At 32.3% G+C, this 13,929-nt stretch overlaps 1 protein-coding gene across 2 annotated transcripts; it reads right to left on the reverse strand.

Annotated features, from left to right (window-relative positions):
• On the reverse strand, nt 1-11,522 carry LOC134264155 (nuclear hormone receptor HR96-like). 2 transcript variants are annotated; one of them, XM_062746454.1, is made up of 4 exons: nt 11,385-11,522; nt 3,898-4,200; nt 2,822-2,939; nt 1-1,203 (listed from the first exon to the last, which is right to left on the reverse strand). In XM_062746454.1, exons 2-4 carry the CDS (start codon nt 4,165-4,167, stop codon nt 242-244), a joined length of 1,350 nt encoding a protein of 449 aa, XP_062602438.1. In that variant the 5' UTR covers nt 4,168-4,200; nt 11,385-11,522; the 3' UTR covers nt 1-241. The 2 variants fall into 2 exon arrangements, with proteins under 2 accessions (XP_062602438.1, XP_062602437.1); XM_062746453.1 differs by lacking the exon at nt 11,385-11,522 and adding an exon at nt 9,756-9,784.
• Nucleotides 11,523-13,929: the final 2,407 nt, after the last annotated feature.

A 13,929-nucleotide genomic window follows, 5' to 3' on the forward strand; every position in this document is an offset into this window, starting at 1 on the left:
TTCTTAAGTTAAAAACATGTCTCGCTTTGTCTAGTAAACACTTTACACACTGAAATAAGGGTTGTATGTGTAATTATGTCATCAGTATATGTATTAAATCATGAGAAATTCTGGATACATAAAGATATCCCTTATATAAAACTCACAAGCTGCCATTTTTAATCCTATATTGGAATGCTCTGTTAAATATCTTGGTAAAAATTATCTTTTCCTTAATTAGCAACACAAATTTTTACAAGCTTTACTGAAGGTTTAAAACCTCTAACATGAGGGGCTCAATTTTGTTGGAGTTGATTTGTAACAAAATTCTGGCGTGATCTTCCCCTAGACCCTTAAGTTCCGATATCTTCTGTAAAATGTTTGAGAAAAACACCTGAGAGTGCATGAAAGAGACATCGGACTCGAGATAGTGTCGAAGAAGCAAAATAAAGTGCTCCTGAATGTCGGATATAACCTGCCTGTTTTCTAGGTTCTGTCCGTCGGGATTAAAGACGGTAATTGTTTGTATCAGAGCCATGATATTGCTGTCGTCCCTCGTCAGTTTCTTCAGCCCCGCACAATACGACGTGTGAGCATCGTGGAGATCGTTAAACCCTGTCGCATGCTTCAACACACTGGTGGGAATGCTCCCCGTGGGGGTTTTCCAGGCGTCGTTTTCGGCGTCGTAAAAATTAACTGATCGTAACAGCAAGGCGTTCAGGACACACGATTTAAGGCAGGCCACTTGATTCTCTTGGCTCATGCCTCTGAATTGAGCAATTTTTTTCACAAATTTGATTAGTCTGCGCACTGCGATTTCCGAATTGTTGACCAATTCGTCAGCGTTGGAGTAGCTTTCTTCTTTGTTGACGTGGGTTTCGTTCGCGTATCCCCCTAGAGTTTCTAAATATGCCACAGATAATTCCTCCACTTGCGTTTTCTCTTCTGGACTTAACACACGATACATTCTTGGATCTTTGGGCACGGAATCTGCAGACAGCATTGGTAAAGTTAACGGTGTGGAGCTCCCGAAGGCCATGGTTGGATACCCTGCAGCGCTCCTGTCATCTCCGATACTCTGCGTATCTGGCATGGAACTTGTGGCCTCACTCTCGATACTGCTGGGCTCGTTCTTAACGATTACTTCCCCTACTTGTGATGGTTTCTGTTTCATTTGTCTGTTCATGGCCACCTTCTGCATTCTGGCTTTTCTTTCTGTTTCATCTATCAAAACAAAAACAGTAAAGAGTGTGAAAATTGTTGAAAGTCTGTATAATTATGATAAATATTTACACATACAAAATCTACTGAAAGTCAAATGCCCCATAATATTCTCTGAATTTTCCAAAACTTAGCCTGTTACTGGACAATCTCTATTTAAAATAATCTTTACAACCATGCAAGATCAAGGGTGCATGAATATACTATCAAATAGTGAAACAATTCTTTTCTGAATTTATATTAACTACAAAACCATATATAAATGTTCTTATTTTAGTTGTATATATTAATTTTTTAAAAGAATGCATGTGTGTACCAAGCAGTAAGTACACAAAACTATACTGGTTGTTCTATTAACATGATTAAAGTATTAAAGTATCCTTCTATATATATTTCTTGAGCATTGGCTTTTTAATCGATGAAATATACAATTTAATATGTAAATACTGGTAACACTGATATAATCATATAAGATGTACTTTTTCCTATATGTACTTTTATATGATGATTTAAACATACATATTAAAGATAGACAATAACATGTTTTTCTTTCTTTGTTATTCAGGGAATTACTGTGATTACTCTGGTAATATTTGCAGCTATTTGAGAAAAAACAATTTACCTAGCTCCCCTCTAAGCATGTTATACAAATGGATTATGTATTTTTTCTGACACAGTTGCAATGTTATATCCCCATAACAACAAAGAATTTCAATGCATTTTATGGTTAAAAATTAACGTTGTTGTCTTCCATATATTATAGAACTTCTGATGTTGAAAAACGCCACATATAATATAAATAGTTAATACACAACAAAACATCAAGGGAAAAACGTAATTAGCCCATTTTCATGAAAAAGGAAGAATTAGTTAACTGTTTACCTATACATGTATCATAGATTTTTTTGGTGCCCTGTATTTGTTGAGAAAGCAGTTGTGTTTTTTTTCATATTATCATCCAATATTTCATACAACCTATCTGAATAATTGAAAGGTACATATACCACAATCTTGACATTTTACTTTGGACATATGCATTACTACGATAAACATTCCCCAACCACAACCCCTTCCCCCCCCCCTCCCCCAACTAATACTTTTCCTTAAACCTTGAAAAATTGACCCCATCAAAATATTGGATTTTATAGTGTTTAATTTATTGAAGCTCCATATGGTAAACTGTAGATCACTTAATTTTTACTACACCTTATTTTCGCTAGATAGTCATTGACTCTTGATGATCGAGACGACATTTCCTCAAATTACTGTAAATGTTTTATATAAATTTAGCATGTACAATATTTGGAGTAAATTGATTTTTGAACAAGTTAGTGTAGATCTGATTTTGCACATTTCTTAATGTTTTTATTTATGTATATATGTGCAGGACATTTAGCGTTGTACTTGAATTAGCGGAAATTTCTTTCAACCAAAAAAACACTAAAAAGAATACACCGCCAAATGTAATAAGCTTGCAGTATGGTAGGTAATTGCTCAATACTATCCTATGGAATACTTTTATACGCGAGAATTAAACTTTCACAAGTACGCTGTCTCACGTAATTATGCAACAATAAAGTTCTTGCGAATAAAAAGTGATTTACAGAACATATAACTGTACCTAGAATCATCTCCTTCTTCATCCCGACCTCAAAACATCTCCGCAGTCGACAGTGGGGACAGAATCGTCGCGTACGCACGTCAATCAGGCAGTCATTTTGAAAAAGACATTTTGGCTGCTGGAAAAAAAAAATGGAATCATGTGTAAGTTTAATTAAAATCTGACGAGAATTGTTCGCTGACATTATAGTACCGTTACTGGTTATTGAACGTGAATGATGTTTAAATCATTGAATTTAAGTGTCATTATTTAAAATTTTTACTTAAAAATACAGTAATTATTAGTATTTTTCTGGATAAAATGCTGAGTATAAGATTTGTGAGCATTGTAGCTCTGTTTTCAGGTATCTGGTCCAATGCTACTATATGTATCTATCAGCTTTACTTTTGTGGCTGAATTACCAGGTAAAAGATTTTGGAGCACACATTTCCAATTTACGTGAACATTTTGGACTTCAAACTTGGAAAATTGGTGAATCATTATTTTTCAGAATTTAGGATCTTGAGTTAGAGAGCTATATATAGCTAGGGCACTATATCTGATGGAAATGGGCCAAATAGTTCAAGGAAAATGTCAGTCAGAGTCTTAGGAGCAAAGTCCCATAAACTTCAGAGAACTGGCAATTAGTAGATCTTATTTTAACATACTAATGACCTATTTTTATCTTCATTACAAAGATGTATTACAGTGCAAACTTTAATCTGATATTTATTTTTCACTGTTTAAGTGGGAGTCAGTACTTCATTAAACTGAATTTGCATTTGTTTTTTTAGATGCGTTAAATGACCAGACTATCTTTACAAGATCAAGTAAGAAATTTACCTATTTTTTTATTACTATTACATAATAAGTCCTTATGATGTAATCAAAATTACAAAGTAATCCATCCAGAAGAAGCTAATCCAATTGTTCCGCTTTTTAGAACATATACTTGATTTGAAGTACCAAAATATACTTGGTAAATCAGATTAATTTCTTGTATAATGCGTATATATGGTCAATTAACCCAATTTTTTTTCCATCAACAAACAGATACATCTGAAAGTCTAATATTGAAGAAAATATAACATACTTACATCTGATTTTAGGGCATTTCTTCTGAAGAAGGCTTTACAAGATTCACAAGTAATGGCGTTAAAGTTGTACCCCAGCGCCTTATCTCCGCAAACAAGGCACATCTTGTCCTCCTTGCTGCGTTTGAATTTCTTCGACGCTGCTGCGTCGTTACTGCTGGAACTAGAGTCCTCATGCGGACCGGAAAACGAGCTGACCCCGCGTCTCGGGGTAAAATCCATGGAGTCGGTCCCAGAACCTTGTAGAAAGCTGCTGTCAATCGTACTACACATACTGATGTCTCGTACAGCGTCACTGCTGGATGTCTGCAATAACAAAACAAAAGGTGTGAGAAACTCGGATATATATATAACCACTATATAATGTTACAGTAGATCAAATCTCTAATATAAAAATGTGAGAAAAATTCATTATCACTCCTGGGTTTTTCACCATGATGACATGGATTTGGCTGTGAAAATGTACCTTAACAGGTGACAATTTTACCCTGGTACAACTTAAAATACTTAAATCACATAATCACTGTCTAGTTTTGTGACTGTGATTTGTGTGTTTGTTATTTTATTTTTGTATGATGCCTGCGTAAGTTACCATGGCAATGTGTCCTTTTTTCCAATTATATATATTGCTGTAGTTGTGATGAAATACGCAGCAGCAGCAATAATGAATTAATTAAACAAAAAAAAAAATTGTTACTTAGACTTGCCAGATGAATGCTGATCACTATATACATGCTGCTGATACATGATTCCTTACGCAACTTAAAATAAAATAAAAATATGTTTACATTTTTAGATTTTCCAGAAAAAGACTGGATATTTGTGGTTATTTACTTATAAATTTATAAAAAAAAAAAAAAAAAAAAAAAAAAAAAAAAAAAAAAAAAAATTTTTAGAAATTCTCAGCATCTTGTGAAAGAGAGAGCTAGGTCAATAAAATAGGTCATTTATTTAAAGCATTGGGGAAAATTAATAAAAAATATTTTTCATTATTTTTATTAAGTTAAGGATTGACAGTGGTGGATCCAGAAAGCACCCAGTGGGTCTAAAGCAAGGTCCTTTTAATAAAATTTAAAATAGCCAAGTTTTTTTAAGAGATGTTTTTTTTCTTGATTTTAGGATAATGGACATATAAAATTTACATTAAAAAATTTCAAACGGGGTGGGGTGGGTGTGGGGGGGGATTCCTTCTTTGATTGATAAGCATTGAGGTGTACAGGGTGTATTTTGAATTTTAAAAAAGTTATAACTCCCAAGGCACAAGGCTTAACAACTCAAAATTAAAAGGAGAAAGTTGAATTAATGAGACAAAAAAACTACAAATCGAAACAATTGAAGGCACCACAATAAAGAGAACCCTTAGCTGAATAGAACATTAATTATTCCTGCAGGAATTTATGATTTCAAACATAACTCACTCCCCCCCCCCCCCCCCCACCACACACACACAAATAAATAAGCCCATATTACATGTATTCCATACCCTCCAACGAAGGGGTTATAAAAACCAAACAGAGGAAACAGGTATTCTACAGGTATAATCAATGAGCAAGGATCAACAGCTTGTTATCACTAAATTACTACATGTTTATCTACTAAATAAGAATACACTTCAGTTTATCTATATGATCTAACTGAACATGCCCACAATGTGAATGGTTTTGTGATATCATTCCAAGGAACAATATCAGAAAGCTTTGACATAATTTGTAATTAAAAGATGATCATTTTATCTTGTTCAAGATTGCCAACTTCAACATTCACCAATTAAATTAATGTAATCTACACATGAAGCAAATATTAATCACTCTAAAATCAAACCATGGGGAGACATTAGCTGATTTCATTACCAATGAATCATGTCGTTTAAGTCATTGTGGTAAAAAAATATTGGTTACCAAACCCTAAGGGCACTAAAATAATGAAAGTCCATGGTGCATTGCAATTGGAATAGAAAAATCATTCCTGTAAACATGGTCTATGTATTGTTGTACATGTTGTAAAATACTCTTCCATGTATTTTAATCCTGTAAAACTGGTGCATATACAGCTGTATTGTAAGAATACATCAATTATTCCTGTAAGTGCACTGGTCTACATGTCTTGTAAGAATATAGACAAAGCATTCACTGTAAAACTGGTCCAAGTAATGTAAGAATAGATCAATCATTCTTGTAAAACTTCAATTATTCCGGAAAGCATGCATGTTGCACTGGTCTACATGTATGATTAGATAAAACATTCCTGTAACACTGCACAATGTAAAGCCAAGTATATACATGTATCATCCATATAAGACTTTTCTTCCACTTCTGCCTTTAAGACTTATGAATATTAATCCTCTTTAAAGATTAATCTAGGAAGGAACAGACCAAATTCCTGTTATGTCTGGTAAAAATAGAACTCTTTGGGAAAAGCCACAATCATTACACTAAGTGGATAATTTGTTTTATGCTAATTTCTGCAAACTTAATATGGATAATTATATGCTTAGCATAGTATAAATTAATATTAAGGACTGTTGGTGTTACAAATAATATGGATGCATGTAGATTGTTTTTTTTTTTTTTTGAAAACGGTGCATACCGTAAATCTGGAAATTTTTACATCGATTTTATTTTGCGAATTTAGGTCAAAATGCTGTTGATTAATTTTTATGTTTCAAAATTTTGCGAATGACCAATTATGCTTTGTTTATATTTTCTTATTGGTAATTTATTTTTAAGAAAAATATTTTTGCGAACGCAATGAACTTGCAAATTTGCTAAAAATTTATCTACAGCAAAAATTTCCAGATTTACGGAATTATCAAATATTTTCACATGTTTAAATATCAAGAAATTTTAGACTCTCTTTAATTCTTTCTTTCTGCCATCACTTTTACAAATCTACACAATATTCTTCATCACTCTAATTTATATGACATTCTTAGGAATGAAACTTAATTATTTTAACTTCTGAAAATAATTAAAGTTTGTTCCATCCGTTTTTACATATATCTTATGAAAAAGAAATCATATAATTTTCTATTTGGATGTGACGTACAGTAAAGAAAACAAGTTTCCACAGCAACAAATGCAATTAATAGTTCATAGACATAACACAACGGATATAAATAGTCCTTAATAAGACAAAATCTGATTATATCACAAATAAATGTAAAAACTTTATTGATTTTATCTCAGAAAAGTATCTTTAATACATCCCTAAAATAACCAATGCATCATGAAGAGTATTGACTGGTTTTAGGGTACTGTAAAGTCACATTTCTGTGGGGTCAAATTTTCAAAGATAGGGAGAAACATGTGTTGGTGTTGTTATATTTGAATTTTTTCATTTTATGAACAAAATGAATTAGTGGGTCTCTTTGTATACGTACCACAAAAAAATCAAAAAACAATCCCCCTCCCCCTTCAAAAGAAAACTAGTGATTCCACAATACGTGCTTACGGGTACTTGGGGTCTAATCATCTACTGTTATGTTTACTGTTAACACAGATGCTTGTTATGTGTTGTTGCTGCTGACTTCTGAATGACAATAAATGCCTATGGCTGATATATTCGATTGCCTTTGCTAATGATTACATAAAATCTGATTTTTTAACAGTTTTTACAATAATTTTATCATCAAAAGTCATTATTTTTCTAAAAAAAATTGCTTGAAAAACAAAATTTTATTTTTTTGAAATATTTATGTATATAAAATCTACAGACACAGAGATGGCAATGATTGTTATTTGTTATTGAAAAGCTTCATTATATCATTAAAAGTTTTTTTATCATGTCAACATGTACTTTATATATTTCAACCATACAGAATTTACTGTTTTCGCGTTGGTGCGCATTGCCCATACATGTATATTCCTGGCATATTATTTCCTGCAATTTTCTATGTTTATGTCCTAAATTTGGGCAAGCTTGGATCTAGTACTCCTGATGCTGACTCCCAGAATTGATGTTTTTTGTTCATATTTTCCTCAATTTTTATTTTCAGACACATTATTGATTAATTATCTTGAACTTAATTCATTCACAGAAATACAAAATTTAAAAAATATTACGAACTGTGGCATAAACATAAATCATGGCTTGAGCAGTTAGATCCAAAATGAATTTTCCATTTAGTGTGTATCTACCTACTCATAACACAGAGATGGCAATGACTGTTATTTGTGACAGATATCATTATCATAGGCCTATATGATATACTGTATAGGGGATTAAATCCGATTAATTTCACGGGTTGTAATTTTCACGTTTTCCTCTTCTTTGGCACAATCATGGTTTTTTGAATTCGTGGAATTGCTATATATTAAAAGTTTCCTCCCTTATCTATATTTATTGAAAACTTATTCACTGTTTCTTGAATTCACGGATTCATTAACACCATGAATACTGTATAAAGGGTTATTTTCGCCCCGTGTTATTTACGCCCTTTTGTTTTTTGAACAATTTTCCGTTTTAAATTCCAGATTTGGTTCATAGTTTTTAAAAAATTATTGTAACTGGTTAATTATCTTGAACTGAATTCATTCACAGAAATACAAAATTTAAAAATATTAGAGGAGTCGGTATCCATTTTGGTCTCTATCTACTTGATAAATAAGTACTAGACTGTGACAGATATCATTATCATAGGCCTACATGATATATTGTTGAATTTATATTTGTGCACATGGGTACTAGGCCTAACTCTAACATAGTAGATATACTGAAGAAGTTTAAAGCAATTCTTTTTAGTGAAATCAAGATTAAAAGTTAATTAAGTGCAGCAAGCTCTAATGACAACACCAGGGAGAAAATAAAATTCGGATTTTGCACATTGATCTAAACAAATTAAATTTTTTTCTGCAGGAACTTCTGGACCCACAATGCATCACTTGTTTAAGCTTCAACATATTTGTGAGAAAAAAACAACAAAAGTTTAACAAAAAATACATTTGCCTTTTGTTGATTTAATGGATATATAGCAGATAAATAGTAAATAAAACATTCTTCATTAAAGTCAATAATGTTCAGGCTTCAGTTTGGTAATGCAACTTAAATACAATGCCATGTGATGTAAGGGTCTTTATGTAGTTTACAAATGGCATGTGCAGTTTGTCGAGCCCAATCTACATAAAATTCTGTGCTTGTGCCCTTATGGTCGTAACATGAACATATAAAAAAAATAGCAATCCGGAACAATGGGGAGTCAGAAATCAAAAAACCTTAATTTGGCACAGTCTACATAACATTGTTATCATAATTATAATTTATGCATGTGTAATGTAACCAAGACAGTCCAGCACCAGGAGTCAGGAGGGTAGATTTACTGCTTGCTCTACTTTAATCATAAGCTAAATTTTTGCACCAAATGATATGTGTTATTTTCACCTCTGTATGAAACTTAAATACTAATAAGAAGATCAACAATGTGTACTTTAGTATCATATGCAGAGGTAAACAGAATTATCAACATCCTACACTGTTCCAAGCAGGTGACTGTTCAAGTCACGTACACCCATAAAAAGTAGGCTACGATTTGTAAGTAAGACGACATTATTGAAGCACGTCGTGAAAATCTCATTATAATACGGATTTGATCTCTGATCAAAACACCTTCTACTTTGATGATCAACAAATGTCAACTGACTAAAAACAAATGCAAGCAGTTCCAATACAGTGCTAAAGCTTAGCCTTCGATTATCAGTGACGGAAATAACGCGAAGACAATATTAAACAGCGGTATTTTATCAGTAAGTACTAACCAAGCCAAAATGCCACGTGTTAAAAGAAACAATCTGGCTACAAAATATAAACTAACAACGTCGAAACACAGTGGGAATATACAACTAACTTGTTTATAAGATCACCCTTACCAACTCGGAAGCCATGTTTTTCTAAAAAAAAATTGCACCGACGGAACTGAAAATTCCGGAATCTGACCTACTTTGTAAATCGTGACGATGAAATGAGGTTATTGCTAGATCAAATGATATCTTTAAAAAAAAACATTTTTAGTGATATTAAAATTGAAACAAAATCAAAGAGAATTTTTTTTTCAGGGGTCCAGAGGGGCTGGTATAAAAATCTTTGTGTGTGTCACGTGTGAAAAAAAAAGGGGGGGGGTAAAGATTTTCAAAAGAAATGGGTAAAAGAGAATAATACCAAGGACCAAGGTAGATTTTGTTTTCAAAGACATGGTTTAATATGCTTTAGGAGAGTAAAATATGGTCTAAATAAATCCAGAACAATGGTTTTTAACAACCATTTATAAAATTAATCAATATTTCTGCCAGTTTTTAAAGAAGACCAGTCCCAATACATCGCATTCCACCTCCCCAACCCGCCACTGAAGATAATTTTCAGTAATGGAATTGTTGAGAGAGAGAGAGAGAGAGAGAGAGAGAACAAAAAATTACATGTATGTAGGCCAAGGGTTTGAGGTAATAAATTAATGTCCTTTGAATCATGTCAGTAAAAGATACGATATCTATAGATCAGATATATTTGTATACATGTACGGTGTCATCAATCAAAATGAAGCGACGTTCAGGTAAATCTACATGTACTTGTTTAACAAAAAATATATACATGTATGTGCATTTTTTAAATCAGAATATTGTTTTTTTTATGGTGGGATATTGTTCCAGTTTTTAATAAACTAGGACGTTATCTGCAACAGATTGAGTTTATATATGATTACCAAATGATAGAGGATATAATTTTCATCAATTATAATTACAAAACACATAAAAAAAGTTGAACCGTGGTTAATGTAATGTGAAATTATCAGATGCAAGAGAAGGGACAAGGATATAGCCAACAAACGTTTATAACAAAGAATTTCAATTGTATACATTAAACAGCAATTTTCGCTAAATTACCGAAGAGAAATTGCCCTAAAATCTCTTTCTTAACCACACGTAACAGCGCCATAAGCTCGGGGGGGGGGGGCTTTTTCTGTTGAAAATGGACCCATCCCCTCCAACAAACACTTTTTTGTGACAGTACTTTTTTCATATCATCAGTGAAACGCGATTAATTTAGATTGTGTAATTCATTTCTTTAAAAAAGTCCTTTTTTTTTTATCAAGTAATAAAACAAAAAGAAAGATTTTTAATTTTGCCTATGTGAACTTATCACAAATACGTCGTATTAACAATTTATTTAAATTTAAATTAATTTAATCATTGAACAATTTATTTAAAAACGGCAACTATATATATATATATATATATTAATCATCACGAATCTCGAAATCCTTACCTGTATTTAGATGTAAGTACATATCACTTATAAACATATATATTTACGTGTACCTATTACCCATTTTAACGTAATTATACCAAGAAATAATATGTATTTAGAAATGCATGCATAATTGTCAGTATCTTGTACATGTATATGTTAATACTACATGTACATGTACATACTCAAAAGATTCAAGTCAGAAACATGAAAACGTTTTAAAACATCACAGAAAAATGAAAGAAAAATATTGTTACCCGCTTTTTATATCCAGTCAGAAGCAAGATAATTACTCCTATACAGTCTACAACTGTTCATCCATACATACTTGTAAAATCAGACGAGAAACTGCGTATAAACTTGTAAAATACAAACATTTACTAAATCATAATTTAGTGAAAAGTGCCTGTGCATGCAATTCTATGTCCGGATCATTCGGTGCACGTGAACTTTGATGACGAATTTCGGTGTAAAAAAAAAAATGAAGAGACATTACCCCGCCAACGCTTTATTTAGTCAGCCTTTCTCATATTACAACGAGCCTTATGAAGTGTGTCGAAATCATGAAAAGGAAAGAGATTTTAAGTGCAAGAGATCTGAAATGTTTTGACGCTGTGAATTAATTTCTTTGATCTTACAAAGGGTGCATGGGAAAGATCCGCCTTATAAGTGATGGGGAGTTTTTACGGAAAGTACACACGTTCATGATAATACTGTATAACATTTAATTCAATGAAATTTTGAAACTATTATTTCGTGTAATAAATTACATCTTCACTGTATTTGCAGAGCTGTAGCTCTCTGGTACAATAAAAATTCTAATATCTAGGCCTATATACATACACAGTCGGAATTGAAGTTTCCTCAAGAGATAAAGAGCTACAGTTCTTTGCGGCTAATCTTACTTTACTTCACTCATTTAGCATCAATATAATTAATATCAATTAATTTAATTTAATTTAAACTTTATTAAAATGTACATCTAAAATACCCCATCAATCAATCCTTCGATTTGAAGCGGTAAGGGGTTTTGGAGGATTTGGAGGATATAGGTCAAGGATCATGGGAACATGAAGTGGATAGTGAATTTTGTAAATAACACTGGCGGATTTAAAGGGGGGGCAGGGTCCCGCCTTCTTTTGTGTCCAAAAATACACAAAATTTGATAAATCAATGTTGTTGTTCTTTTGGTGTGACTGTGAGCCGGCCCCTACCCTGACCTCAAACTGGTCGCCCCCTTTCAAAATTTCTGGACCCGCCACTGAATAACGACGATATCTTCTCCTGTGCGGGTCAAAGAACGGTCAGGTAACACCTATACCTGTGTATGTTTATCATATACTTGTACCTCTGACCGTAATTCATATGCTGTAAATATTTTTTTCACTACCCTTATGTACTTGTATGAATTTTAAATGGTTTTGAGTGAATAAATGAACTTTAACTTGGGGTATGCACCCACTTTTGTTCCGCGGTTCCACCACTGACATTTTCCTGTGTTTTGCCCTGTTCACTATCTGTATTATTTAAAGATTTATGAGATCGATCACAATAAATTAACTTCACTTTTTTCGCAAATTAAACAAAATGTGTAAATATATTTATTGTTGTACATGCAAGAAAATATGACGATTTCTTCACAATTTTAATCATTTTAAGGATGCTTTTATACACGTTTTTTAAATACTAGTATATTTTTTATTATTCATTAAGCTGGCAATTATTATTTTTTAATTTTAGGTGGAAAGCGAAGTAATTGGATTTTTAATTTTAGAAAATATGATCTCTCTTACAGTGTGTCAGTAATGTTCAGATAGCATCCTTTGACCATAGACCTAAAGCGTCTATGCTTTGACACAAATGACAAAACTTGAATTCTAGGAATTGGAGTCATAACTCAACCTGTCATTAAATTGCAAATTTTGATTACACCATAACTAGTGATAACTATGGTGGCATTTTTCTGCCCCCTACATGCAAGATAAATTAAGTTAACATGCAAGAAAATTATGTAGACATGTAACATATTTATATCATCATGCAAGGTAAACATGTTGACATGCAAGTTACCAATTTTATAAGAAAATATAATTTAGATTTGGGTAAATTTACTTACTAACGCCCGTATCTGACATTTTAAATGCAATATGCAACATACTTATGTAGACATGGGAGTTTTTAATGTCAACATGCAAGATAATTAAGTCAACATGCGACTTATTTATGTCATCATGTAAGATAATTATGTCAACATGCGACTTATTTATGTCAACATGCAAGATAATTTTGTAAACATGCGACTTATTCAAGTTAATATGCAAGATAATTATGTCAACATGCGACTCATTTATGTCAACATGCGAGATAATTATGTTAACATGCAAGATATGTAAGTTGATATGCAAGTTATCATCTTGAATGTTGACTTAAATAAGTTGCATGTTAACATAATTATCCTGCATGTCTACATAATATCTTGCATGATTACATAAGTATCTTGCATGTTCACATAAATACGTTGCATATCTACATAATTAACTCGCATGTTGACATAATTATCTTGCATGTCTACATAATTATCTCGCATGTTAACATAAGTAAATCGCATCTTCTCATAATTATTTTGCATCTTGCATCTGCGACGTCAGATACGGGCGAAAGCACGGGATTTTACCCATATTTAAATCAGATTCCCTTAAAAGATTTTTAACTTGCATGTCAACATAATTATCTTGCATGTTGACATAATTTTCTTGCATGTTGACATAATTTTCTTGCATGTATACATAATTTTCTTGCATG

This window comes from Saccostrea cucullata, unplaced genomic scaffold (genome assembly GCF_032062105.1).
Source record: "Saccostrea cucullata isolate Sc308-1 unplaced genomic scaffold, CSIRO_AGI_Scuc_v1 ctg1613, whole genome shotgun sequence".
NCBI classification, from domain to species: Eukaryota; Metazoa; Mollusca; class Bivalvia; order Ostreida; family Ostreidae; genus Saccostrea; species Saccostrea cuccullata.